This window comes from Myiozetetes cayanensis, unplaced genomic scaffold (genome assembly GCF_022539395.1).
Source record: "Myiozetetes cayanensis isolate MyiCay16 unplaced genomic scaffold, myiCay2020 scf5-8, whole genome shotgun sequence".
Taxonomy (NCBI): Eukaryota; Metazoa; Chordata; class Aves; order Passeriformes; family Tyrannidae; genus Myiozetetes; species Myiozetetes cayanensis.
The window spans coordinates 48555180-48581405 of NW_026087742.1; the positions used below are offsets into that span (position 1 = coordinate 48555180).

The 26226-nt window shown below is 37.5% G+C and overlaps 1 protein-coding gene across 1 annotated transcript in view; it reads right to left on the reverse strand.

The window, feature by feature from the left end:
- STARD13 (StAR related lipid transfer domain containing 13) overlaps positions 1-26226 on the reverse strand; it is a 286747-nt gene that overhangs the window by 231039 nt on the left and 29482 nt on the right. Inside the window, exon 2 of the mRNA XM_050332439.1 lies at positions 15664-16557. Within this exon, the coding sequence (XP_050188396.1) occupies positions 15664-16401 (738 nt within the window). The 5' untranslated portion in view covers positions 16402-16557. The remainder of the gene's footprint in view (positions 1-15663; positions 16558-26226) is intronic.

Sequence of the window (26226 nt, forward strand, 5' to 3'; positions counted from 1 at the left end):
ATGCCCCACTATAAGGTAAGGATGAGATAACATCCCATATCGTTTCTGAGCAGCTGCTGCTGAGCATACATGTGCTAATTGTTCAGGGAGTGGAAAGATACCGATAGGTAAAGCACCTGTTGTCCATTGCCAGAATCATGGAGGTGGACTGGGGACATCCTGGGGGAAGGGAAGTAGAGGAGACATGGGCAGGTGTGGAGAAAATAGTGGGAAGTGGAAGCTGGAGATAATGCAAGAACAGGAGAGGACTGGACTATGGTGTAAAGCAGTGAGAGGTGTGGCATGGGGAGCAGGAGGTGATGAAAGGGGTGAGGCAGGAGGTGTTAATTCTTCAGAATGTCAAGTTCGTAGCCTTAAATCTGAAAAACATTTTAGAACAATTCTTTGCTTTTCTGAGGTAATCATCATGGGTGATTAGGTGAATTTTGTAGAAGCAGTAGGACAATAAATTTTCACTTCCTACCCTGAGACACTTGATTTTAAAAATGACATTTTTTTTTTCCATCATGAAGACTAACTGAAGAAAAATACATTATGAACGAGGTGGTGGGTTGTCCAGGCCTTTTTTTTGTAGGATTTTATAGGATTTGTGTCACTCACACCACATGCTGTTTTATTTTTTCATAAGCAGGAAAGGGGTTTTTTTAACAGCTTCTTTAACAGGTGTCAGCCCTGCCAAGATGCTCCTTACAGAGCCTCAATGAGTGCAGTGAACTTCATTGGACACCTGTCTCTAGAGGACAAGGATCAAGACAGGGTTGTAGTTAGTCTCTTTCTAAATGTCAGGCAGGAGGAAGTGTAGTGGGTTAAAAATAGTCATATAAAAGAAAATAAGTATATGTTGCAGAATTGCAGCAGATAAGTACATTATTGAAAATCTTCTCTGGTGAAAAAGAAAACATTGGGAATGAAGAAGTAAACAAAAGATCTCTGTAACTAAAGATACAGTGTAACACAAACAATAAATTATATTTTTTAAGCTTTGACTCGGCCAAAGTTAAAGGGAGAGGTGGAAGTAAGTTTGAGTATGCAGTTGAAATCAGAAATATCATTATGCTTGGTCTCCAGGTATTATTTATAGTACATGTGTATTGTTCAGTTTTAATGTATTGTCTCTTATGAGTTGCAGCAATTCCATTATAAAAAGCTTGTCAAAATGACATAAGGACACTGATCATAGCAACAAATAAATCTCCCTGTATAATTTTTTGGAAGTGAGAAAGATGAGTGAAGAGGCACATTTTTCTTTTCATTGTCTAAATCTCTTAAATGCCTGCACTTAATCAGATGGGATCTCCCTCTAGAGCTCTTCAAAGACATCAATGTCTTTTCCTCTGACTGTATAAGAAATTTATGTGCTTCATTTGACAGACTTCTTTCTTTATAATGTGGAAACTGGATACGTTCCCTAACTCCCAGATCCAGATAGTATTCTGCTGATGACTTAACTTTGTGTTAAGACCTACTCTGCACAATCTCCACTCCCACTCCTTCTCGTCTTCCTCCTGCATCCCCAGTTTCTCTGGAAGAAAATTGTAAGAGCTACAAACCTACTTCACCAAGCCCCATGGATGATCATGAGCCATAGATATTTAAATATCTAAGTTCTAGATGATAATTAGTTGCCTAAATTATAGAGGTCAGATTTCACTCCTCCTTCCCCGATAAAACTGGCAAAAGCTTTCAACCTGGAGAAGCAAAGAGTCTTATAGATAAAATTTTGAACAGGACTCAGGCTCTGTCAAGGCCACTTCTTGCAAGTCACCTCTCTGGGTTCCTGTTTTTTTTTTTTTTTCCACTACCTTTTGTTTCAGAAACTGAAATACACATTCCTGCTACCTGCCTAAGCTAAAAGCCACGGTATCAGGTGTGCTACTATAATAATCTGCTGTAGTTTATGCTCTTTCTTTTACTTCTGAATGCCAAGAATAGCCATGGCAAATATAGAAATTAAGAAGCTGAAGGAATTGTGTAGAATTTAAATGGTATATTTAGGATCATCACTTAATGCACAAGAACAATCATCTGTCTGCATTCCAAGAGTCCTTAAGCCCTTATTAATTTATGTAGTATGTAGTCTTATATTTTTAATTATTATTGCTAGTCATCTACATAAAGTTTTCAGAATTTGAACTAAATTTCATTTTTCAGAGGTCAGAAACAGACATAAATGCCATGTGAGTGATCAAAACAACTTTCAGAAACTTAACTATTCATGGTACTTGTAACTATTCATGTTATTTTTTAATTGCTGAAGCCCTGTCTTGCTAGAATAAATTAAAAAAAGGAACTGTGAGGTAAATGTTATATTATTGCTACATAATATTGACTGCATAATATTTTGCTTCTCCTGGACATCTTACTTTATGAAGACTCTTCTGTGGCATTTTAAATCGTAAACAGAAACAGAATAATGATTAGAAATTTTAGCATGTCCCTTTTAGCACGGGAAGAAGATAGCTCAGTTAAAAAACCTAAAGTACATTCTGTTAAACAAATCAGTTTGATCTCAATTTTTGAAGAAAAGCTGCTTTGATAAAGCAGCCTTAGGCAACGTTCTTGAAGGAAAAGAATTGCTTCTGTGTTCCCAGAGCTTGTAAACATGTTGCTAGTACGATAGAAGTATAACACATAGGTTGGAAAATGAGGCCTAGAGCTCAAAAAATCTGCCTTGCCGTAAGAGTATGGTGGTCACTGAATAGCAAGAACTACAGTTACCAGAACCTTGAAGTTCAGGCATGTTCCCTGTCCCTTGCTTCAGATATCTTCTGCTGGAATGAGGCGGGCTGAGGGATCTGTAGCAGCTACTTTTATAACATACAGTACTTCAAAACACAAATGCACTAAAGATGTTCTGAGGCAGGTGAAGGTGAAAACATTAGCCAGTCCCAGGGTTTCACTTATCAAACAGAGACTTAGCCTAACCGTTATTGACCTTAAATTCTAATGCACATTATATTTTGGAGTTCTTTAGTGTTATTTGCACTTACCCTGCTTTTTGTGAAGTTCCGTAACTGAAAGTATTCAATAATTCTGTTTATCCTTGTTAAGGTATTTAGTAAGTTTTATTTATAAAAGTAATGGTTATTAAAAAGAACAGGAAAACATTATTGTTTGAAACTCTTATTAGAATTTATCAGAAAGAGGGAAAAAACCCTGCTGTGACATGATTATCAGCAGTGATAACTCTATTCACAAATATTCCAGTTACCTGTGATATGGCATATTTTAGAAAAACCCTATCAACCACAATAATCCAAATAAAAAGATCTATTAACATAACTGTGGCAAATAACTGAAAACAAAGAATTCCTAGCCTAATTCAAGGGGACTAGGATTTCAGCTAGTCCATCAGTTACATACCTCAAACAAGTGTATTTTGAAGTGCAAGAGACTTAAAAATAACAATAATAAACAAAACCTTCCTAATAAAATGCATTATAATGTAGAATTGTAAGATTTGCAGGTTTAAGGGGCATCTCTAGATATCCTTACAAAGAAAGCTTTATATGTACTTGGGCTATATCCAGACATTCCAGGATAAATGTTGGAAGGATCATAGCTTGTATTATAATAGTTTATCTTAAGAAACTTAAAAAAGTGACAAACTCTCCCAAATGCTCTCTGACCCTGCTCTTCTCTATATGTTTAAATTTAAAATGCCAAAGTGATAGCAATTTCATTTGGAATCTAAGTGATAACTGATTAAATTTAATTGATATTTGTCAATTCATCAAACTTGAATTACTTTTCAAAGACAGCTTAATTTTGACAACCTTCCTCTGGGGAAAATACCTTTACCTACCACTTAGGCTATGCAAGTTCCTTAGTAGCCCACCTAGCAAGCTGCTGGAGGCTCCTGATGTATTACACTCAGGCTAAGGAAGCATTCACTGCCATGGAGAATTTTGGATCTTTGGGGTGTTTGTTTCTGAACTGTAACCCCAATTTTAAAAAAAAAACTTACAAAATGGAATGCTTTTATTTGCTGTGCTGTATCTAGAAGATTATTTTATTATATATTACTGTCAATTTGTAAATTGGATGCATAAATGAAATTTTTCTGTTAATTTTGTAGTTTTTGACCTCGTACTTGCTGCTCTTACATATTTATTTTAATTTATGTTGGAATTACATGCTGTGTGTCCCAAGCTGTTTGTGTGACCACTCCTTAGCGTTGCAACCATTTGAACACAATTTCCAAATAAGAAAAACACCCATCAAGAAGGTCTAGTCTTTTTTTTAGCTAAGATATCTTAATTCGATTTAATGCAACTAAAATTCATCTTCTTGAGAACTTTATAATAAAGTGGAAACATTGCAAACAAGAGGTGATCTGAGATAAAAACTGTGAATGTGTACATTCTAACTTATAGTAATTCTTACCTTTTTAGCTTCTGCTTTTATTTTTTTGTTTGTATTCATGATAAATTCTTTTTTACTTGAAGTTTTCTATGAGAACGTTGAAGTGGCAAATTTAGAGTTATCTGCCTATCATTCACATGCAAAATGCAGGCTTTGTCATGTCTGAAAAGTTTGGTTTCAAAAGCATTTTCTGAACTCGTGTAATGCACTTCTGCCTTCACTTCAGAAAGAACTGATTTTGTCTCCGCTTGCTTGGAATACCGGGAGTTTCCCACTAAGGCTTTTTAATCCTGCTTCTCTCTTTAGCTTTTTTTTCCCTCCTTTTTTTTTTTTTTTCTTTCCCCTTGATTTATTTCTTTTTTAACCTCAGTGGCACTATATGTCCCCCAAGATAAGGCTGAAACTGTTAAGCTCCTACCAGGCTTGACAAATCAAGATAATATGTGATCTATACTATACAAAATATAAAACAGAGATCTATCTCGATAGCCCTCTTGCATGAGAGATACATGTTATTATTGCAAATTTTGTTTTAAAAAACCCTAGGGTCTTTGGAATATTTTTATCTTCCTGGGGTAATCTTTTTTAGTTTAGTCATCTTTCAATCTCCCAAACATGATCTTTTCCCATATATCTATATCTACAGTTATTTGTAATATGTACAGCTCGAGGTGAACTTTTGAGAGTCTAGATCCTTATTTACACAAATACTTGCTGCTCCACTTCCTCTCAGCACAGATACTGATTTTGGTCAGGCATGGTAGTAAAAGGCAGTCTGTAGATTCTTTCTTCTATTTATGGGCTTTATGTACTTTTCTCTAGGTCTTGATATGTGAAGTACATCATACAAAATGAAACACATACAAGCTGCAGTGTTATGTTCTGTTGTTTCTTGGCAGGTTTAGCAAATTTTTTGACATTTTAATTTAAGTAAATCAGTCCCCAGACTAGCTGTGAAGGCTTTTACCACAGTGACAACTTATCATTACATAACTAATGAAATGTTACCATTATATTGTTTGAATAGTAACTGCAAAACTCACGGTAGTTTATATATCATATTACTAACTACTTCATCACAAATATTAGATTAAGGCCAGACAAAATTTCTCTGCATATATTTTATAAATGAACTGTTAAATCTTTGACACTAAAACATTACCTATTTTAGACCAAATTTTTGAAGCATTGGATTGGTAGTCTAAATGCCAAAGAATTTCAGAATCCATAGAAAGCACTGATAAGGAGAGTCCAGTAATATAATGCAAAAGTCTGGTGAGATTTTACTGAAGTTATTTTCTGGAAGAAAAGTGTTTCAAATGCAGACATTGGCCTTAATGTCCTATCTGATTTATTTTAGCAGAACTCCAAGCTAATTCAGAAGAGGTTTCCCTTTGCTGCACTGTAAAAGTCTTAGCTCTGAGATAATTCAAAACTGGGCAGGAGTTTTGCAAAAGCTTTACTTTGAACATAAACTTGGATAGGTCAGAACATTATTTCTATTTTTATTATGATTTAAAATACTTCATACTTGGAGCAATTGTTAAGAAAAATCTTGAGGCTGATGACACTCTCTGCTATAGAAAATAACCATACAAGAATGTCATAAAATGAAATCTCAGATGCATCATCCTAAACTTTCTATGAAGTTCATGACATTTTAAAAAATTTTTTTACATTTCTCTAAATTGGTTTCATTCATGGAACTCAGTGTTTGCACAGATTGCTGGTTATAGGATAGCTGGTGATGTGGCACTACTAAAAGGATCATAGATCTCTAGGTGTGTCAAATCATATGACAGTCTGGGGTCTCGTGATACTACCAAGGTAATATGTCTGTTACAATATCAAGCTAACTTTTTTTATTGGAATTTTACACAAAGAACAGAGGGATCCTAGGCATATCACTGGAGTCTGATTTTTGTTAGCTGGGCATATGTTACCTAGGAAGAAGTTTCAAAAGCACCTAAATGCCTTATAAGAATGTCACAAACATTCAGTGAGACCTCTGTGTGTGTGAAGAAATCTGTAACACATTTTTATTACTCCTGCTCGAGAACTTCAACATATTACAAAGTATACATTGCAAGGTTGTTAATTCAGTAAAATTTTGTTTCTGGGGTTTTTTGTGGTGTTTTTTTTTTCCTTTGCTATACTGCAGTTCTATTGGCTCACTTGAAAAACATATGAAATCCTCACTTGTCAGCCAAAGAAGCTTGAAAATGCAACCCAACCTGGTCTCTTCATCTTTTGCACAAGTTTCTGGTCTCACAAGATGCTCTGCTTACTGCCCATCCTATGGTTTATCCAGTATCTCCATCTACTCCTTGAAAGAATATCTTCATTTCACTGATAAGCAGATTAAAAGATTTCTACATGTTTCTTCTGGTTCCCTGCACCTAAGGCCCAGTCTGTAATTCTTACAGGTGCTTATTCCCATGCTCTGACAGAGAGGAATGTAGTTTATCACAGCCTTGACTTAGATAAGACTTGTTTTCTGTTGACTTTTTCTCTACTTCTGTAGAGATACGTGAAACACTTGAATGGTCTCACATTGCACAGGTTCCAGGTATTTTCAGATATTTGTAAAGTAGAATCTTGATATGTCTCTTTTATTTTATGGGCTCAATGCGACCATAAACACATAACTTTTTAATGTTTTCTGGCAAGAGCAATAATAACATTGCTCTTTTCTGAGGTGGCCTTATAATTCTAAAATATTCAAATACACAACAAATAAAGGAGTCAATATTTGGAAAAAAAATCATAACCCAAGTTACATGTAATGAATGCACTCCCCTTTCAGTATAATATGTTTGGTGTCTTAACTATTTAGTCTTCTGAAGCTTTACAGATAAATATAAACCACACAGTAATGCTTATGAACAAGATAAAGCAGGAGTTCCCAAAATGCTGTTTGTGGGATCTCTTAATGTGTGTGTTTGGGGCCATGATGAAGTTGTGCAACAAAATTCATTGGCAGAGCAGTATCTTCTCCATACAACAGCTATAAAGTTCTACACATTAACCTGAACAGCCCAAGTGTTTCACACTGTGCAATGTAACTCAATAATCTCACTTTTTTTTTCTTTTTTTTTTTTTTCAGCACCAAGCTGAACTGTACTTTGAAAATTTTCTGAAGGAGTTTGATTTTAATTTTCTCAGAACCTCAATATATAGGTAATATATACCATATAGGTAATATATACCATATACTATACATTTTTGGAAAGTGATGGTATTCTGTATTACAAATTATTTCAAACTGCATGAAGGATCAACTGCTTTAAAGCTCTCTGAATTTTTGAGTGCTAGTTAACCTATCACATGTAAATTTGTTTATCAGCTTTGCTTTTGATAAAGGACAGATTATGTCCCCTAATGTTAACGACTTTTCTTCAGGAGGATTTTGGCAGAGCTGAAGCTGAAAGGGACTGCTGAATATAGTTTATGGGATACATTTTACAAAACCAGCGTGCATGTTTTCTCCAGTCCAGTAGCCACTGATCCCTGCTGAAGTCAATCTTGTGACTTAAAAGACATACATTTTTATTTTTTAATTCTATATTAATGAACAATTAGTCATACATGCTTATTGCATATGCAAGTATGCTGAAGAGATAAAGGACAATGATTTTCATAGAATCTGCATCTTTTCCTACATGATTTCAATATACCAATTCCTTTCAATACGATCTTTGAGCACATCCTTAAATTACTGTTCTTGTTAAAACTTCACTGTTATTTTCCAAAGTTTCTGTAATTTGTCAGTAAAAACAGCCATGTGGCTAATTTCCACTGAAGTAAGAAGCAAATTTGAACTGATCTCTCCATTCACAACAAGTAGGACAAAACACATCATATTGTAATGGGAAATGATTACATTATTAAGAATACTGAGATCAGAGGAAAAATGTACTCAATACAAAATTCTATATTTGCCATTTGTGAAATTAATAAAAAATTCTTTCTTTTAACTTAATAATTAAAATCCCTAAGCCAGCATTTATCTGACTCTTGTTGCTAAAGTAATCAGCAGTTCTCCAACTCCTTTTCCAAGAAAGCAGAAAACAACCATAAATGCTAAAAACTTTGCAGTTTGTCTCACTGTTTCTATCTATCAGCTCTAGATAATGTGCAATTGAAATACAGAAAGTGCAAATCTCACAGACACACAAAGGAAATTAGAATGTATAAAGCTCAGTGCATTGCTCCTTTCTTAGACAAGTAATTTTCCATTTCCTCCCCTTAACTTTCTACCCTGTTTGCTTTGGGTATTATTATTTAGCACTCAGCTCTCCTACCTGGGTAGACTTCCCATGTCTGCAGAAGATGACTAAAAGGAAGTAGTAGTAACCATATTATACCTCATGAAGAACTCATCACAAGTTCGCCTCCATTCTCCTCCTCTAGTTTTGGAGTCTCAGTTTCATAGGGTAAAGTGAAGTACAAACTTCCAAATTATGGGAGGGAATGGGAGTACAAACTTCCGAATTTGTGCTTCACTCTGATATGTTTCTTAGTAGTTTTTGTTCTTGTACAGCTGAATTAGAGAAGAAAACTATTGCAGGGCGATTTTCAGATAGCTTAAATTCCACCTAAGTTCCAATGCCTCCTTAATGAAAACAGAGAAGTACCTCTCAGAAAAGTGCTTCAGAGTGGCTAAGCAAGGCACTGGCCAGGAATACAAGAGACATAAGGACTTAGCAGGGTTTAAGCCATCCAAGTATAAGGGTAAGAAGCTGACTTTGGCAGGTCTGGTTCCTGATCATAGACGTAGCCTTCACCAATGCTCTGTTTGGGTCATTTAAATTGAATGAACTCAATCTAATCTGAATAAAGCAAATTTGCAGAATCACAGAATCAAAAAGGTTGGAAAACACCTTCAAGGTTCATTGAGTCCAACCATCAACTCAGCACTACCACAATCATCCCTAAACCATATCCCCAAGTGCCATATCCAGATGCCTCTTGAACACCTGCAGAGATGGCCACTCCACCACTTCCCTCGGCATCTTATTCTAATTCTTATTCTCACTCTTTCAGTGAATTATTTTTTCCTAATATCTAATCTCAACCTCCCCTGGCACAACTTAGGGTGATTTTCTCTTGTCCTTTCACCTGAAACATGGCAGAAGAGACCAATGCACACATCACTACAACCTCCTTTCAGGTAATTGTATAGACCAATAAGGTCTCCCCTGAGTTTCCTTTTCTCCAGGCTAAACAACACCAGCTCTCTCAGCAATTCCTCATAAGTCTTGTGCTTCAGACCTTTCACCAGCTCCATTGCCCTTCTCTGGACATGCTCTAGCACCTCAGCATTCTTCTTCCAGTGAGTGGCTCGAAACTCAACACAGTGCTCAAGGTGCGGCCTCGCAAGTGACAAGTACAGGGGGACAATCACTGCACTGGTTGTGCTGGCCACACTACTCCATATAGGCCAAGATGCAATTGGCCTTCTTGGCCACCTGGGCACACTGCCAATTCAAATTCATTGTCAAAGACTTAACACTTTCTCATTGGGTATGATTACTCAGTTAAAATATTTACAAGCCACTCAGAAGAATACACATATTTTAAGGAATCATTACTGACTTTAAAGACTATGACTTTTGAATAAATTTTGAGGGATTTATTTCCTCTATTTGTTATTGCAGCAATTGAAAAGAGAAGACTGACTCATCTACCTAGACTTCTGTAGAGCCTTTGACATGGACCCATATGATTTCCTTATCTCTAAATTGGAGAGACATGGATTTGAAGGGTGGACTATTTGTTGGACAAGGAATTGGCTGAGTGGATAAGGAATTGGCTGGATGGACACAGACAGAGAGCTGTGGCCAATGGCTCTGTGTCCAGGTGAAGGCCGGTGACGAGTGGTGTCCCGCAGGGCTCTGTCTTGGGACCAGTGTTGTTTAATATCTTTATCAATTATATCAACAGTGAGATCAAGCACACCCTCAGCAAGTTTTCAGATGATGTGAAGCTGAGCAGTGCAGCTGACACAACAGAAGTATGGGATGCCACCCAGGGGGACTTGGTAAGTGGGCCCACAAGAACCTCATGAAGTTCAACAAGTCCAAGTGCAAGGTGCTGCACTTGGGTTGGGGCAATCCCAGACATGAGTCCAGTCTGGGAGAGGAAGTCATTGAAAGCAGAACTGTGGAGAAGCACTTGGGGGTTCTAGTGGATGAAAAGCTGGACATGAGCCAACAGTGTGTGCTCACAGCCCAGAAAGCCAACAGCAGTCTGGGTTGCATCAAAAGAAATGTGGCTAGCAAGTTGAGGGAGGTGATTCTGCCCCACTATTCCTTGTAGCCTGATTTTTTACATTGGCAGATACTGATAGGACAAGGGGGAACCATTTTAAATTAAAAGAGGATGGATTTAGATTAGATGTTAGGAAGAAGTTCCTTACTCAGAATGTGGTGGGGCACTGGAACAGTTTGCCCAAAGGAGTTGTGGATGCTTCATCCCTGGAAATCTTCAAGGCCAGGTTGGATGGAGCTTTGAGCAATCTGATCTAGTGGCTGACATCCCTGCTTATGGCAAGTGAGTTGGAACTAGATGGTCTGTAAGATCCCTTCCAACTCAAACCATTCTATGATTTTATTTATCTTGTATTCCTCTTCTGGTGAACTTCTGGTGTTTGTGAGAAGAGGAATGAAAACATAGGCCAGAAACAGACAAACTGAGGGACAGATGCTATGGAAACTTCTATATCACATTTCAACAAATTATTTCGGCCTAAATCTGAGCTCTTGTGGTTTAAGCTGGTACAATGATTATCAAACTTGTCACACGGCAATGAGTGTGTAATGAGGATAAAATTTACCTAACTGTAATACAAAGATGGAGCAACGAAATTAAGGAAAGTAAATGAATAATCAAGGAAAGAGAAACTGATCATCTTTCTGCCAGCAAAGGACTGTTTTCTGAAATAATTTCCAGGATTCAGCTGCCTTAGCTTTAAGTGTCAAAAGTAATGGAACTTTCACAAACCTCCTTTAGAACACTACAGTTTTACTTTCAGATTTACTTGTGGTGAAAGGTGATGGCATAGCTAACCCACCAGCGCTACTCAGTGCTGTGCTCAGAGACTGTCTCTGACATTGACCGGCCACTCTCATGCCTGTGCAGCCTTCTGCAAAAGTCTTTGATTTTTCAGTCTTAAGGCAAAATCCTGACAAAGATACTCATTGTGAATACTACCTGAATTACCTAAATTATCTGTTTCGGTCATCTTGTCTCCCCTAGGGAGTGGCATCTCACTCTTTGTTTGACCCAGCTGAACAACATAACATTCAATGCAAATATTAGACCATCATTATGGGGCTTTAAACAAACAAGCAGGTTTAGTTTAGATCTTCCTAAATGTGTTGAAAGAGGTATGATGTAACTATGTGTGCAGATACAGGGAGGCTGCAGAGGGGCTGCTGCAGCACTGAGCGTGTCCTGAGGTTAGCTCTAAGTTCTTCCTTTCCAGCACCCAGGCTTCCTGACTTACCCCTTCTCTCTCTGATACAGTAGAGGAAGCTGTGACAACTCACTTAGATGCCTTAAATAATGTCAGTAGCAATAGAAACCTTTTTAGCTGTTCCAATAGCTAGTATGGGCTGTCTAGAGAGACTATTTGAAACTGCCTCAGAGAGGATTTTCAGTTTGCTGCTGTGTTGCTAAGACTATGCTTGCCTCTTTGCAGCAGCTGACAATATTAACAGGATTTGTATACAATCCCTGAGGTGAGGGAAGATCCACAATAATTCCCACTGTCAAGGGCATGATTTCATAATACTTCTTATTGCCTAATATCTCTCAAATATCTTCAATTTTTTACATGCCTGGAATGCTACTCCTGCAAGCAACACATAGTGTTTTGAGACTATGCAAGGATAGGGTAAGATTACTGGTGGAAAGTTGCACAGTAGGTTCTGGTTAAATATGGTTATCAACTGGGTCCTGCTCAGTATAGTTTGAAGAATTAGAGTCTAGAAAAACGTTATGTTTCAGAAGCTATTCTGAATAATTTATTGCCCCTTCACACAAAGCTGGCTACATGCACAAAGACAGTTTAATAGGAAGACTTGAAGTTAAACAAGCAAGGAAAAATGGCTCAAGGTGCCCCTTCTGAGCTGCAGAAAAATACTTCTGGACAGAATGGAACAATCAATCATAGAATCATTTAGTTTGGAAAAGACCTTTAAGAACATCTAGTCCAACCATTACCGTGTTTGGGCAGAACTGTGTTTGGGAATTAAATGTACCACTGATTACAGACTTCTGAGAAGGAGAAACAGGTTGCCAAATTTAGATTTTATGAGAAAGCACAGGAAATATATGTGGAACCGTTCTAAGGGTGAAAACTCAGGGACCATGCTCAATTCATAAATTGAACAGAAGTATCATTTGTCTTATACCACTCAGAAGAGGCAGAAGCTGTATGCCTCTGGAAAAAAAAAAAAAAAAAGAAAGAGGATTTTTTTTTTTAATGGGCACTATTATATGAATTGTTTTCAGCAGAGTTCTTCTGCCTATTCCAGAGCTGGCAGCATACTCAAGTTGTATTTTTTCCATCTTCCTTCTACTTGTTTACTGTTCAGTGTATTTGAAGATTTGCCTCTGCTTATTAACTAGAATGAAGCAAGAAATTCAACAACTGAGGCCTAAATGCCTATAACAACAACGTGAGAAGACACTGGTTCTGCTTGTGGTGACTGCCTGCAAAGGCCAGTGCTCCTAGCTTGGAGAAGGAGATAGCCTTTCCTCTTTTCTAGACCTAAAATAGAAGGTTTGTGGTCAGTAACAAGTACATTTGGCTAGGAATGCCCCTGCAGGGTAGATCTTAATCACTATTTCACTGTGAACTCTGGTAGCAAAGATTTAGACCAGCACCTGGGTCAGGGTGCTATCTGTGATAGCCTGTAACTGTGTGGCCAATCTGTTTATTATAGGATTTTTAAGTCTAAGGTTTAGCAGTAGTGGTTGCTTTTGTCAACAGTTTTACTCTGTCCTGTCTTTATTTATTTAATTTCTTTTCACTAGAAAGACATTCTTCTCCAGCCCCATTTCTAGATATTAGAAGTAAATAATTTGACAATGACATACATTTGCTTCAACCAGAGTCATGGAATCATAGAATCATAGAGTCATAGAATCAGATGGGTTGGAATGGACCTCTGAGATCATCAAGTCCAACCCTTGATCCACCACCACCATGGTTACTAGACTATGGCACTAAGTGCCACATCCAGTCTCTTCTTAAATACCTCCAGGGACGGAGAATCCACCACCTCCCTGGGCAGCCCATTTCAATGCCTGAATAAAGGAGTTTTTAGTCTGAATAGTAAAGCATGACTGCTGCTAAAATTTCAGAGACAACATATTTTGTGCCCCCCCCCTTTTTTTTTTCTTTAAATTTTTGGAGGCTTCCCTGGAATGATACATAATTATTTACATAGAAAAAAAATCAAAACCAGGACTGCATCACTGCATCTGTAAAGTTTTTGAAATGTTTTGACACATTTGTCAAGATTTAGTAGGAAATTTCACATACTTGTCTGGCAATTTATAATCCATTATTTTACACTACAAGCTGCATCCTTGAGTTTATTTTATGGCATAGAAATAAAGTAAACTAAATTACATCATCTTCTGGCCTCTCCCTATTATCTATGGAAATGACCTTCAGTAAAGAGAATCCAAGGGATGTCGTGCATCCATTTTGAAATACATTATTTATATTAATGTGAATGTTTCTGAGTAAATGAGGAAGCAAAGCTTGGCTTAGAATAGAATAACAATGTAATTTAATAAACCATGTATCTCAAGAATCTGTCAGGGTCAGTATTGCGTCAAAAGGTGCACTGTTTTGGAACCATCTTTGGGCCTTGGTCTTCTAATATCTGCTGAGACAAATTTCTAAAAATCTGGCTTTTTTCTTTGTAAGCTGATGGATTTTCACATTTAAGTCGGGATATGTATGAAATACAGCACAGCACTCCCATTCAGTTAAGGGCAGAATTAGTCACCCCAAATTGGAGATTGATTAGTACTAAAGGAGAGAATTAATTAAGTATTGAATACCATAGTTTTGATGTAAATGCAGACATTATAGTCCAAATTCTACTTTCTTTCATTTAATCAGAAACCAGTGAAGCAACTCTATGTTATAAGCACTAGAAGTAAAAGGAGGACTGCAGACAGAGAAGAACAAAGCACACTGGGTAAAAGACTAGGACTACAGCCTTATTTTCAAGGCATAGAGCAGATTTACATCGAAAATAATTTTTAAAAGCTGGAGGAAGAAGAAGAGAGAGGAAGGAAAGGTATGTCTGACCTGCAGTTTAAGACTAATTTGTGCTGCAAGGTCAGGAACATTGGAATTCTAAGGGTTTGTTTTGCCCACTTTTTGAAGTCACTTCATATTTTTCTACTAGAGCTGAACTCTCCAGTGATAAACATGTTTGGCTCCAGTCATTTGGTTTGTCACCAGCTGGGAGCAGGGGAAAAGCCATGCTTATTTTACAGAGTAGTGAGAACTCAGTTGGGAAGCTTCTGTTACTCCAGTTCCAAGAAACACAGTTAACATACTCAACTTTTTTTTTTTTTTTTTCTGGAAATGTTATATATAGTTGAATGATTCTTATTACACAGGCTTTTTAATTTTGTCCTAAATGTTCTGTTTTCATCTTGGACACTGGTCTATAGAACATCATGATGTTTAACAAAACAGATACAAAATACCCCCTGTTTATTTTATTAAATACCAGGTTTTCACTTGCCCTCACATTGTTTTAATGAAATAATAGTACAGAAAACAGTTACTTAGTGGAAAGTGTGTTGTGAGTTAGGTGGTGCAGTGCGACAGTGCTACAGCGCCAACAAAGTAAAGAAGCCCATTTTTCAGCATGAAGAAATATACTCTACTCTCAGGATAAACCTGACCTCTACCCCTTTGGAACAGTCCTTCAGCTCAGGGAATGTATACTGTACATGGCATGATATATGATCTTGTATGAATGAAGGAAATTGAGCCAATGTTCCGATTTTAAAAAGCAAGGGAAACCAAACCAAAGTTTGAAGTTCAGGCTAATAGAAGTATGGTCAATCTGAGGTAAGATATGTCTAATGTAAAAACCTATTATACTTTTACTGTAGGTTTATGTTCTTAGTTCTTTAAGTCACATTAATTAGCACTCTATAACAATTTGCACAATTCCTTTTCCTCCTGTAACCAACCTTAAATGACAGCACTTAATTAAAACACACTTAAAACAAAAGAGTAGATTGTATTACCTCCAGCTCCATGTGCTTTTCTTCCTTGTTATGATCCTTCAATGCCTTTTCAGAATGATCATCACAGTCTTCTAAATGACAGATGTGTTGATACTTAGTAAGTTCATGTTTACCCTGCTTTCTTTGAGAAACATTCCTTCTGTGAAGACCATTGAAAAATGTCTCATACAGTGGTAGTTCTCTAAACATATCATCATCACCTCTACCATCTGCTTCTTCCTCTTCTGATGAAAAATCATCTGCTTCTCCTGCCTCGCAAATACGGAGCTTAGTGTTAGCTTCATGTGATAAAAATTGGAAATCAGAAAATGTGATAGCACTTGATTTATGTTTTATGACTCTGATCTCATGACTCCTTTTTGGTTTCTTGTCTAAATTATTTCCTGTGTGCAAGGAAAGGTTTAAAGGATCTTCCTGTAGCAGGTGCCTTGCAGAACAGGATAATTCTTCACAAAGGTGCTTTGTCTCAGACTGGTTGGTGGCACTGACATGCCCTGCAGCCATACCAGGTTGCAAGGATGTGTCATTGTGGTCTAATAAGGATGACACAGGCAGCAAACTCAGCCCAGGTTCCAGTAAAACATTCTGAAATTCATATGGACTTGCCTGATTTTCTATCTTTCTTTGGTATTCTTCATACTTAGCTTCCTTTGGAGTCCCGAGGCATTTGGCAGATTTAAGATAAGGTGAGTCCTGTTCTTCTTCATAGATGTTGGTTTCCATTCCAGTGGGTTTCATCCATCAGAGATCAAATTACTTAATTCTTGTTTTTCTTAAGAAACATAACTCTGCATATGTAGCCAGGAAATATCTTCTTAGTTTTCCAAAACCATGATCACACAATCGTTATTAATGCCTGGATTCTCATATAAAACATCTGAATCCTCTCAGTTCCTGGGGGAAAAGAAAAAAATTGATGGAAACATACTTGCAGTGGACTGCATCAGCAAAAGTAATCCTGAAACATGACATTCCCATATCAAATCTACTTCAGATTTACTTGTATTGCTGCAAAAATATTTGATGTATGCAGATTAAGTGAACTGAAAACCTGAGAACCTTGACTTGTTTACCTTAGAGGGTAGGAAAGAAATGTCAAATGCAGAAACGTTTTTTAAATATTGACTTTACGTTGATTAGTGACGCAATGGTTCAGAATCATTCAAAATGATGTTAGGTATATTCTTGTTACCTAAACATGCCTCTGTTCACTATCTTTTCATTGTCTGTTAAATCACTGAAAATTTTACACTGTTCAGGTAAAGCTACTAAAATGTCATAGGGAAGAGCAAGGAACAGAACATAGGGAAATGTCATAGCTAAAAACAACTGACAGAAAAAAAAGATTTCAGTATAGGTAGGATTTTTTTATCTCTCGACTTCAATGAATTGACAATGCAGTGCAGACCCTGTCTATTTCCAATAGATCTGAAAAGCAAAAAGAGAAGGCTAAAAATAACAGAGAGCTTCAGTGCTACATTGGAGTTGGGCATGTCTGTTTTAAATCAGTCTTAATATCCATGCTCACATCCAGGCTGTGCACCTCCAATGCACTGGAAGAAGGGAGGAGCTGAAGAACTGAGCTTGCATCACTGAATAACTTACATTCCCCCATACATGTAATTTATTTCTTGTGACAGGTTGAATATTGATAGTATTTATTTTAATGATTGTTTCAGTACTCCATCTGTGAGAGAGCAAAGCAGAACAGAAGCTTTTCAAAATAAAAAGAGAAGCTTAAGCCTTTGATGTATGTGGCAAACCTGTCAGTGATGAGGAAGATGTGTCAGAAGGCAGCACTGTGACTGTCAAAATGGAAAGCAAGCAAAAAGTAAGATGCTGTCATGTGACGTGCCTGTCAGTGCATGTGCCATAAACTGAGCAAAGCACACCAGCTAGTCTTATTTTAGTGCTGGTTAGTGTAGACTTTAGTGTTACAGACATACATTTGGTAATAGAAAGAATACTGTTGGATTTATTGTATTACCTTTGTCATTTGGACTACAGCTGTAATAGGTGTGAGCATGCAGGTATGTAGACCTCCTGTTTATGTAGACATCCTCTCAGTTCTTGCTAACCTTTTAAAAGTCAGGTGTTACTGTAAGCAGCCTAACCTCCTGCTAGAGTCAATGGAGGGGGAAAAATGCTTCTGGAAGGTAAATGCTCCCACTTATCTTGGTTACCTATTTGGACATGGGATGAGTCTCCCTTTTGGCCTAACTGCCTTACCCAAAACTATGGCAGATGTCTAGACAAAAAGCTTACACTAGTTATCTGGCCTTTAGAGGGACAAATAAAGACAAGAAGAATCTCAGCCCATATCTTTGGCACACAATATTAATTGGTGATGTTGTCTATGTGTGAATGAGAAAACTGATTTTCTCAGATGATTCAACTTAGACATCTACATAGAAGTGACTTCACTTTCAGAAGGGTTGAACACCCTTGGTTCTCCCTCAGTTACTAGGAGAACTAATTGAACAGAGTGTCTTTGTAAAAGAGACATTCCCACATTTAGACGGAATGATATGAATAACTTAACATTTCACATAATGTTTTGTTCAATATGGGCACAGTGAAAAAGCTTCCTGCCATTCCAGGTGCTTCATTATGAGCCATCAACTTCACTTTTGAGTCTCTGACACCCAGTACCCTACAAGAAGGCATACAGCTAGCACCCACACTCCCAGCACACAAAGCCAATCGTAACTTAAAAAGATTTGCCAATTCTAGCAGGCTCCCCAAAAGGATAAACTTTTGTGTATCATGCTCTATTGGCTTGATTCCCCTTTGCCAGGACAACCAAGATTTGTATTAAAACTCATGAAGTTTTGCATAAAGATCACACAAAAAGCACATATTCATCTTAATCATTAAACAGGAGGATTTTACAGAGACAATTATAATCATAGACTCATTTCTATTTTCTTCAGTCAATACAAGAATAATTGCTCTCTGGGATAAATTATTAAGATTTATTTCATAGTATTACTCTAACAGCAAGTCACCTAAACCAGCTTTTCAAATATGGCTTAAGTTAGTGCATTTCAATACCCATTATGTATTTTGGCATTACAGAGCACATGAATGTGTGGAATTTTGTTAGTTTAAATTCAATTTAAACTTGAACTGACATAGTAAGCCAGCAAATCAAGTCCTGATCCTGGCTGGAACAGTACACCACTCATCCAAAATAAAGAGATTTTACCCCTTAGCCCCTAATGCATTTGTTTCCCTTTCCCAACGACTTTGCTTAGTATTTCCCATTGTCTTAAAGAATCTTCCCCTGAAAAAATAAGCAAACAAGCCAACAGAATGTGAGACACATAAACTAAGAGCAAATTGGGAGATTAGGAGTTTTTTCCCTGATGATAGTTTTACCTGTTTTGCAAGGTAACCCCATATTTTTCAATTCAGTTACTTTCCATAAGCGTAACAACAGGAACTCAGTGAGTAGCCAAAAGATCCTCCAAGCGTTGGGGCAGAATAGAAAAAGAAGTGAGCAGATTCTAAACAAAAGACATTTCAGCTTGCTTGCTGCAGAACTCTGTCAAGAGAAGTATGTGTGAGAATCCCTGGGGCGAAAACAGCCTCCTGCAAGCATTGGCCAAATTATTCACAGAAAAAGACAGAAAAAAAAAAAGAAAGGGAAGGAAAAAAAATAAAAGAGAGAGTAAGAGCATGCTTCACAGGAACACCAGGCACTTCTAAAAATACAGCATGACCTCATTCCTCACATCATGCCAGACCTTAACATTGTGCTTTGCTTTATCACCTGGAGCACCTGGAGTCAAGTTCCCACTGCTTGAGTTTGGATGCTGTCAGGTTCTGAAAAGGTAGGCTGTGAAATGCCTTTTGATATAAAGCCAGTGTAAAGGAGTACCAAAATTAGCTTTCCATGTCACTTGCAAATTCTAATTATTGTTTGCCTATGTTTCTTCAAGACCTACATTTGCTGCCAAAGCTTTACAAGTCTTCTCTTTTATATATATTAATAGAATCATAGCTTGCAGACAGACTTTTGCATACTCCGCAAAGTGTAGCTGCAGTGCAAGTTACTGGGTACGTGAGTTTCTGAGTGTGATTATAAATCAGTTATTTGCAAATCTAGCCTGGAAAGGAAAAAGATGTATTGTCACTAGAAATACAGGGTGAGAAATCTTTGAGTTATAGTTTTATTTTGGAAGTGTTTTTCTATATTGCTTTTAATTAGAGCAAACAGTGAAAATGGAAAAGCTGCAATGCCCTTCTGCTCATGTATTCATGTGCTCATGCTTGTAGCCGTAGATTACATTTTTCACCTTGAGATATCCAGGCACAGATATTTGGCAGAGATGCTGCCAAATCTATGTCCCTCCTGACTCATTTCAGTCAGTGAAGGAGGCGGCGCTTGGATGCTGATTTCTCTTACACCCTGTTCACCTGATTGCCTTCACTGAAGTTAGGCAGTATTTTATTCAGCAAAGAATTTGGCATATTTATGAATGAGTCAACCAGCAAATAAATCCACATCTTGAGGCAACCATTTTTCAGGAATTACTTTATATGACAGTTTAGTGAGGCTTGTCTCAACTTAGATAAGTTTATTATCCTAGAACAGCTGCACTACTAGACCTGTCCTTTAGCTTTGCCATCACTGTCCCCACCTCCACTGTGGCAGAGGCTTATTTTACGTTGCCAAGGCAAGTAAAATATCTTTTCAAATGCAATAAACCACAATGATAAAGAGCCACTTTGTTAATTTAATTGTGCTTACATACACATTTGTCTTAGGTGCAACTGTTGGTCACAGATGTGCTGTTTTCCAAGCACCTTCTTAACGAATGCAGCAATGTCAGCAATTTATTTACAGCCGGACCTACTTCCAGTATATAGGAGGACAGACTGTTCCAAGAGGAATCACTGACAAATTTCACTCTGTAAGATGAGCCTGAGGCTGAATTTAATCCAAACATCCTGCCAGTATGCTGACTCAATTGTATTTTGATCTAAAACAGCATTTTCAACAAGGCTGTCATTGTCACCTCACCACCATGTGGGAACAGTGGTTTAATTGCAAATAAGGTGAGAAAATACCCTCTGTAATACAATATTGCTCTTTTTAAGACCCTAGATCTGTGGGCAATATTTAGTTTTAGTTTATGGAAGTGGGCCTTGACTTTGCAAATCTTTGTTCTCTGTGCGGCCCATGAATAGCATGGTTGCAATCCTGAGCAAAACCAAATGGCAAGAATGTGTGAGCAGCAGTACAGTGAGGGACTAGACATGATTCTTCACACTTGGAAAAGTCGCATGCTTCTTGCACATATGATTACATCCTCTCAAAAGAAGGTATTTAAAGGAGTCAGGTATGAATGGGTAACTGAGGGCATATGTCTTTCAACATGTCCCTGACAACAATAATGAAGTATCTTCATAGAATAAGATCTTTCCTTCTGCCAATAGACATCTTCTAGCATTGCATTCAATGTGTTGCTTTTGTATTCCCTGTTCTGCCTCTTTTTTGTCTTACATGTATGAAATGTATCATCAAGCTCCAGATGAGATATTGACCAGAGGTTGTTTGACTACATGCATTTCAAGGCAGTTTTAAGTGATTTAAGAAGAGCCGCCAGTCATATACAGACACTATTCATAAACACAGGCCCCAAAATGAACCAACACCTAATAAATATTTTTAATATAACACTGGATAAACCACATAGGAAAAAAAAGTCTGTGTCCCTTTAGGTTGAGGATCTTGACATTGGAAAGATCCCAGATCTTTATTTAGGCTGCCAGTCCAAACCAAAGCCAGAAAGCAGCCTTTCTGTAAGCAAAGACACACAGGTACAAGCTGCTTCTCCCTTCAGTTTAAATACTACTAGTTTCTGCAGCCTGTAAGGTGAATTCCATTATGTATGTTCATGGGATCCTCAGTGGGCTGGTTGGAAATTAATCTTCATTTTTGCACAAGTAGAAAGAACCTGGAAGCATAAATTCTTTTTCATATTAGAGAAAATCTATGTTAACTGCATGGCATAACAATTTTATTCTCATATTTTTATTTTTAAGCTCATGAAAGAGAAGTGATGTAAGACGATCACTTGCCACTTTACAAGTTAGGGAAATAACAAGCAGTTTCGTTTTGGTTTTTTCTATTTAGCTCTTCTCTATCGAAAATTGTATGTCAGCACAAAATTCTCCTTCACAGCAGCCTGCAAGGATCTTTCAAAATTGCACACATCCCTCTGAGAAATCTCTACTGTATCTGTAACACCCGCCAGCGTCCAAAGACACTGGACAAAAGCAGTTATGTTGGCACTGGGTCAGGGGCTGGTATGGTGTGTTTATGTATGACTCACATTCCTTAAAATGAAAGAAATTAGGTTCTTAAAATTTATTTTCCTCTCTGAAGAAGAAAAACATGTCACTGCCTTGGGTTCCTTCATGAGAAAGTATCCGTTTGTATTAATTTCACTTGTAATCATTATTATCTACCCTCTACATATAAAGAATTGGACGCTTGCATCTACTCTGACCACATAGCCAGTAGAAGAGAAGTAAGCTGGAATTAAAGTTTCTTTATCACTAAGGCCATATCTTAATCACATCTCATCTTCCATCCTTAAAAAATGGTTTAGTTACTAATTGTCATGATTGAATTTACAAAAAGAATATAAGAGGCAGAATCTTCAACAGGCATCATGTCTGAAGATCAGCACTTGTTGTAATAGGCTGAACTGTTCTTGCTAATGCTATTTATAGAGGAGAGTTGCATTTCATTAGAAATGTGCACCCTTTTTGCCCTGAACTGGGTTCTCTTAAACAGGGATAAACCAATAATCTTACGTAAACCACCACACCCCCAGAAGCTCTTGATTTTCCCATAATCTATTAAATTCCCCCAACAGCTTCAACATCCTTCAGTAACTCTTTAGTGCCTTGCTTTTGCTTCAAGCTTCATTTCCACCAACTACTTAAATTTCAAGTCCTGGTCCTAATCTTCAAAGCAATTTTGGTGCCTTGTCTCTTGGCACCCTCTATCCTTGCCACCTGTGGCCATGACTACCACAGGGTTGAAAGCCTGACACAGAGGGAGAGATGCCACAGCAGCTGTCAGGATCTACTACACTCATCTCAGGAGACCACATAAAAATACATCTCTCTTGCTGTTTTCTGAGTAAAGTATAGAGAAAAATAACTCCCAGGATACTATTGTTTGGGATAAGACCATGTCAGCTGGCCTGATACCAGCCAGTTGCTGGAGTGGGAAGCATCTGGACCTTGGTAGCTTCTGAACCCTGCAAAAGTTCATTAATCCTATTTACAATATTGGATTACTTCTGATACCTAAGCCAGCTGGCTGAATACCTGAAGATAAAAATAGGGGGAAATTAAATTCCTAAACATAGGCTTCAAGTGCCTTTTGAGACATCCTAGACTATCCCACCTGGCTTTCAGCTGCCAGCTCAGAGAGGTGCAAATCTTCTCCAACTCTTTTGACATTCCTGCTGCGTGGATGTCATAGGACAGCAGGGTATCTCAGGAGGTACTGCTAGGCACCTGCAGGTAGGCACTTGTTTAGGCAAATTGATTGTACCTTCAGTTTTCTTAGTAGGCTATTCAAAGAATTTAACTTCAGGCACCTAATTTTGATAACTAATTTAGTATTCTTAGTTAAGGTCCTTAATCTCTCCATTGCCTATTTAAAAAGCTTGCAGTCTTAATGTATACACCTCAATTCCGCTGGCATAGGTAGTGTATTGCTTCCAAAAAAAAAGTGCGAGTCTCCTGGTTAAGCAAAAAGCTGCTGCAGGAAGCCAAATTGATCATAATTGCCAGTAGTTCCCTGATGCTTAAGGACCTCTTTCTGTGCTTATGGAAACTTTCAAGGCTAGATCAGAACATATTCAGAAGACAAAGAAGAACAAGCTCTTTAGTGCCAGTTTGCGGCACTTCAGCTCCCCAGGTTTGTAGTCCTATCAGTCTTATAAAGTTTCTGCAGTGTTTTGGCGACACACTACATTTCTCAGTTGAAATACACTGCTTAATGCAAGACTGGTAAACAGCTTGAATAGGCAGGGCTTTGATTTATGAACTGCATCAATATGGTAATGAGCACATTGGCTGGGCAATTAGTTTTAAATTGTATAAGCTCACACCAGCTCCTGTTATTCTGAGTATAAAGGTTTGTCAGAATACCTCTGAGTTCAGTATTTCATAATCCTCTGGTGCCTTTATGCCTATTAGACCAGAACTACAGCAAATTAAAGCCTCTGCTACACCTTCTGAATCTAACACCACTAAATCATTTGTATGAAAATATCAGCAGTAAATAGGTGCAACCATTTAAAATGCTACTTTGCATGTTCTTTTTTTTTCCCCTTCAGTCCAAGAAAGGCTTTGGTCTCCAGTAATGTCTTTATCACTGTCTCTAATCAGTGTCCGTAATAAATGCTAAAGAAATGATAACACTGCAATAAATGCCAATAACTACAAAGGCCGTGCTGGAAGGCAGCTCCTCCTGGCTTCATGAGATATAAATGGCAGCAAGGGAAGACAGTGTCAGTTGCAATGAAGATAAGTTATTGCAGAGGAAGCAAAAGTTATTTTGGAGGAACCTCCTGTGATCCCTATCTGTATGTGCAATAAGGCCAAGATGAATCCTGCTCAGTTTTGGTCAAACAATATTTTTGATATGAATATTTTCTATCAAAATCAACGCAATTTTGATGGATGACCCACGCATTTTTGTTTATTCAAAAAAATTAAAAATCACATATTGGGGGATATTTACTCCTTTTGATTAATCTACCTAATTTTTCAGAGCTTTCAGAAGAAAGAAGTGCTTGAACATAAAGTGCTCAGATGACTACTTCAGAATTTTCAGCCATTCTATCTTTTGCTTCCTCATGAGATTTTTTTTATTATATTATTAAGTATTCACTTAATTTGACATAATCTAAAGTTCTTTCTTCTTTGGGGGGTGAGTTTTGGTTTGGTTTTTTTTTCCCAGATATACCAGGCAAAGTCAAAACACATACAGCTTCATTACCTCTCTGCTCAAATAAATGGTAGAACAAATGCTCTATGTTTATGCATTCAGTGTCTTCCTACCTTAATGCTCCATATATTTTAAGGCCAAAGGTTTTGATGTTTTTATGACTACATATCTTAAGAAAGCTTTATCTTCGAAAAGCTGCAGGCCTTTCCTTTTGTAAAATATCAGCCACTTCTGAAGGATGCCTCTCCAAAGGGAACATTTGAATTGCAATAAACATTCTGATTTCAAAACTTCAACTCTCTCAGGTTGTTTTTCAATATGTGTTTTAGTCTACACTGTTCTTAAGAGAAGCTTAAAAATGGTAAGAGACTATAACTAATGCAGCTTTGGCTCCCCAAGCCAAAGTGATGACAGGGAGAAGCACCTGTATGAAATATGGACTTCCCTGCACACTTCATCCAGGCATAAATTGCAAACAACTTACGGCAAGAAGAGTACCCATGACAAAAAACCAGCAGTTTCACCGCCTCTGGCCACTAGCACCAGGGTATTTACTGCTGACAGGTTTCTTGCTGCCACCTCTCTCTTTCTTTAAACTGCAGTAAATGAACACTTTTTTGCAGGGTGGGGTTAATGTGGAATCGATCTTGTTAATCTTTCATCACCACAAGTTACATGAACAGAAGAAACAAAGCAAAGGACATGCAGTAAGAGGGAAATCAGCTGTACCACTTCCCAAAAAAATAAATCCTCAGGGCTTCGACAAGCTCTGAGCTCAATAAATAGTCTACATGATAACAAACAGATAGAAAAATGAAAATTTGCATTATTAAAATTGAAATTGCTTGACCAGATGAAAATTGGTCAGGGTCAGATTGTGTACAAATATACAGCAAATTGTAACACCTCTCCTAAATTCTTATATTGACAACTTCACATACTTATTAACCTTTTTCTATTGCATCTTGGCATATTATTTTTGTGTTCTATAAACATAATATCTCATTAATGGAATATTGGCACATATGTAAATACTCAAGCAATGACTCTGCTTATTAAACAAGCTGGGATGTACTCCCATGTGTTTGTTATAATGCACTACTGTCATCCCTTTAAATCATCCAGAGGGCTGTTGTGATTTTAGATTCCTAGGAGGTTCCATTGCAGTGAGAGATTGTTAAGTATCAAACTGAGAGCTGCTGACACACCTTCACCTTGTTCCCATGGAAAATGCATATCATATAGTTTTTAATTACCTGACCCTACTGTTCTGTAGCCTGTGGTTTCCTGCTGCACTCTGCACGTGAAACAGGTGACCAAGGAGGCAGCAATACAGGAAGGGCAATGGTGAAACAAGACATGTTAATTAAACTTTGACTGCATGCTGAGATAAGTAATCGATGTTGCTTCTGTGTGAGTTATTTACATCTATTTGTGTAACTTTGCAAAAGTCCAAGTTTCCTCTTAATTTGAATGCAGTACCTACAGAGCAACATCAAATTTTTAGTGAATTCTTGTCATAGATAACCTTCAGTTAAGTAAAGACTTGTTAACTTACATAAACAATTCCAAAGATA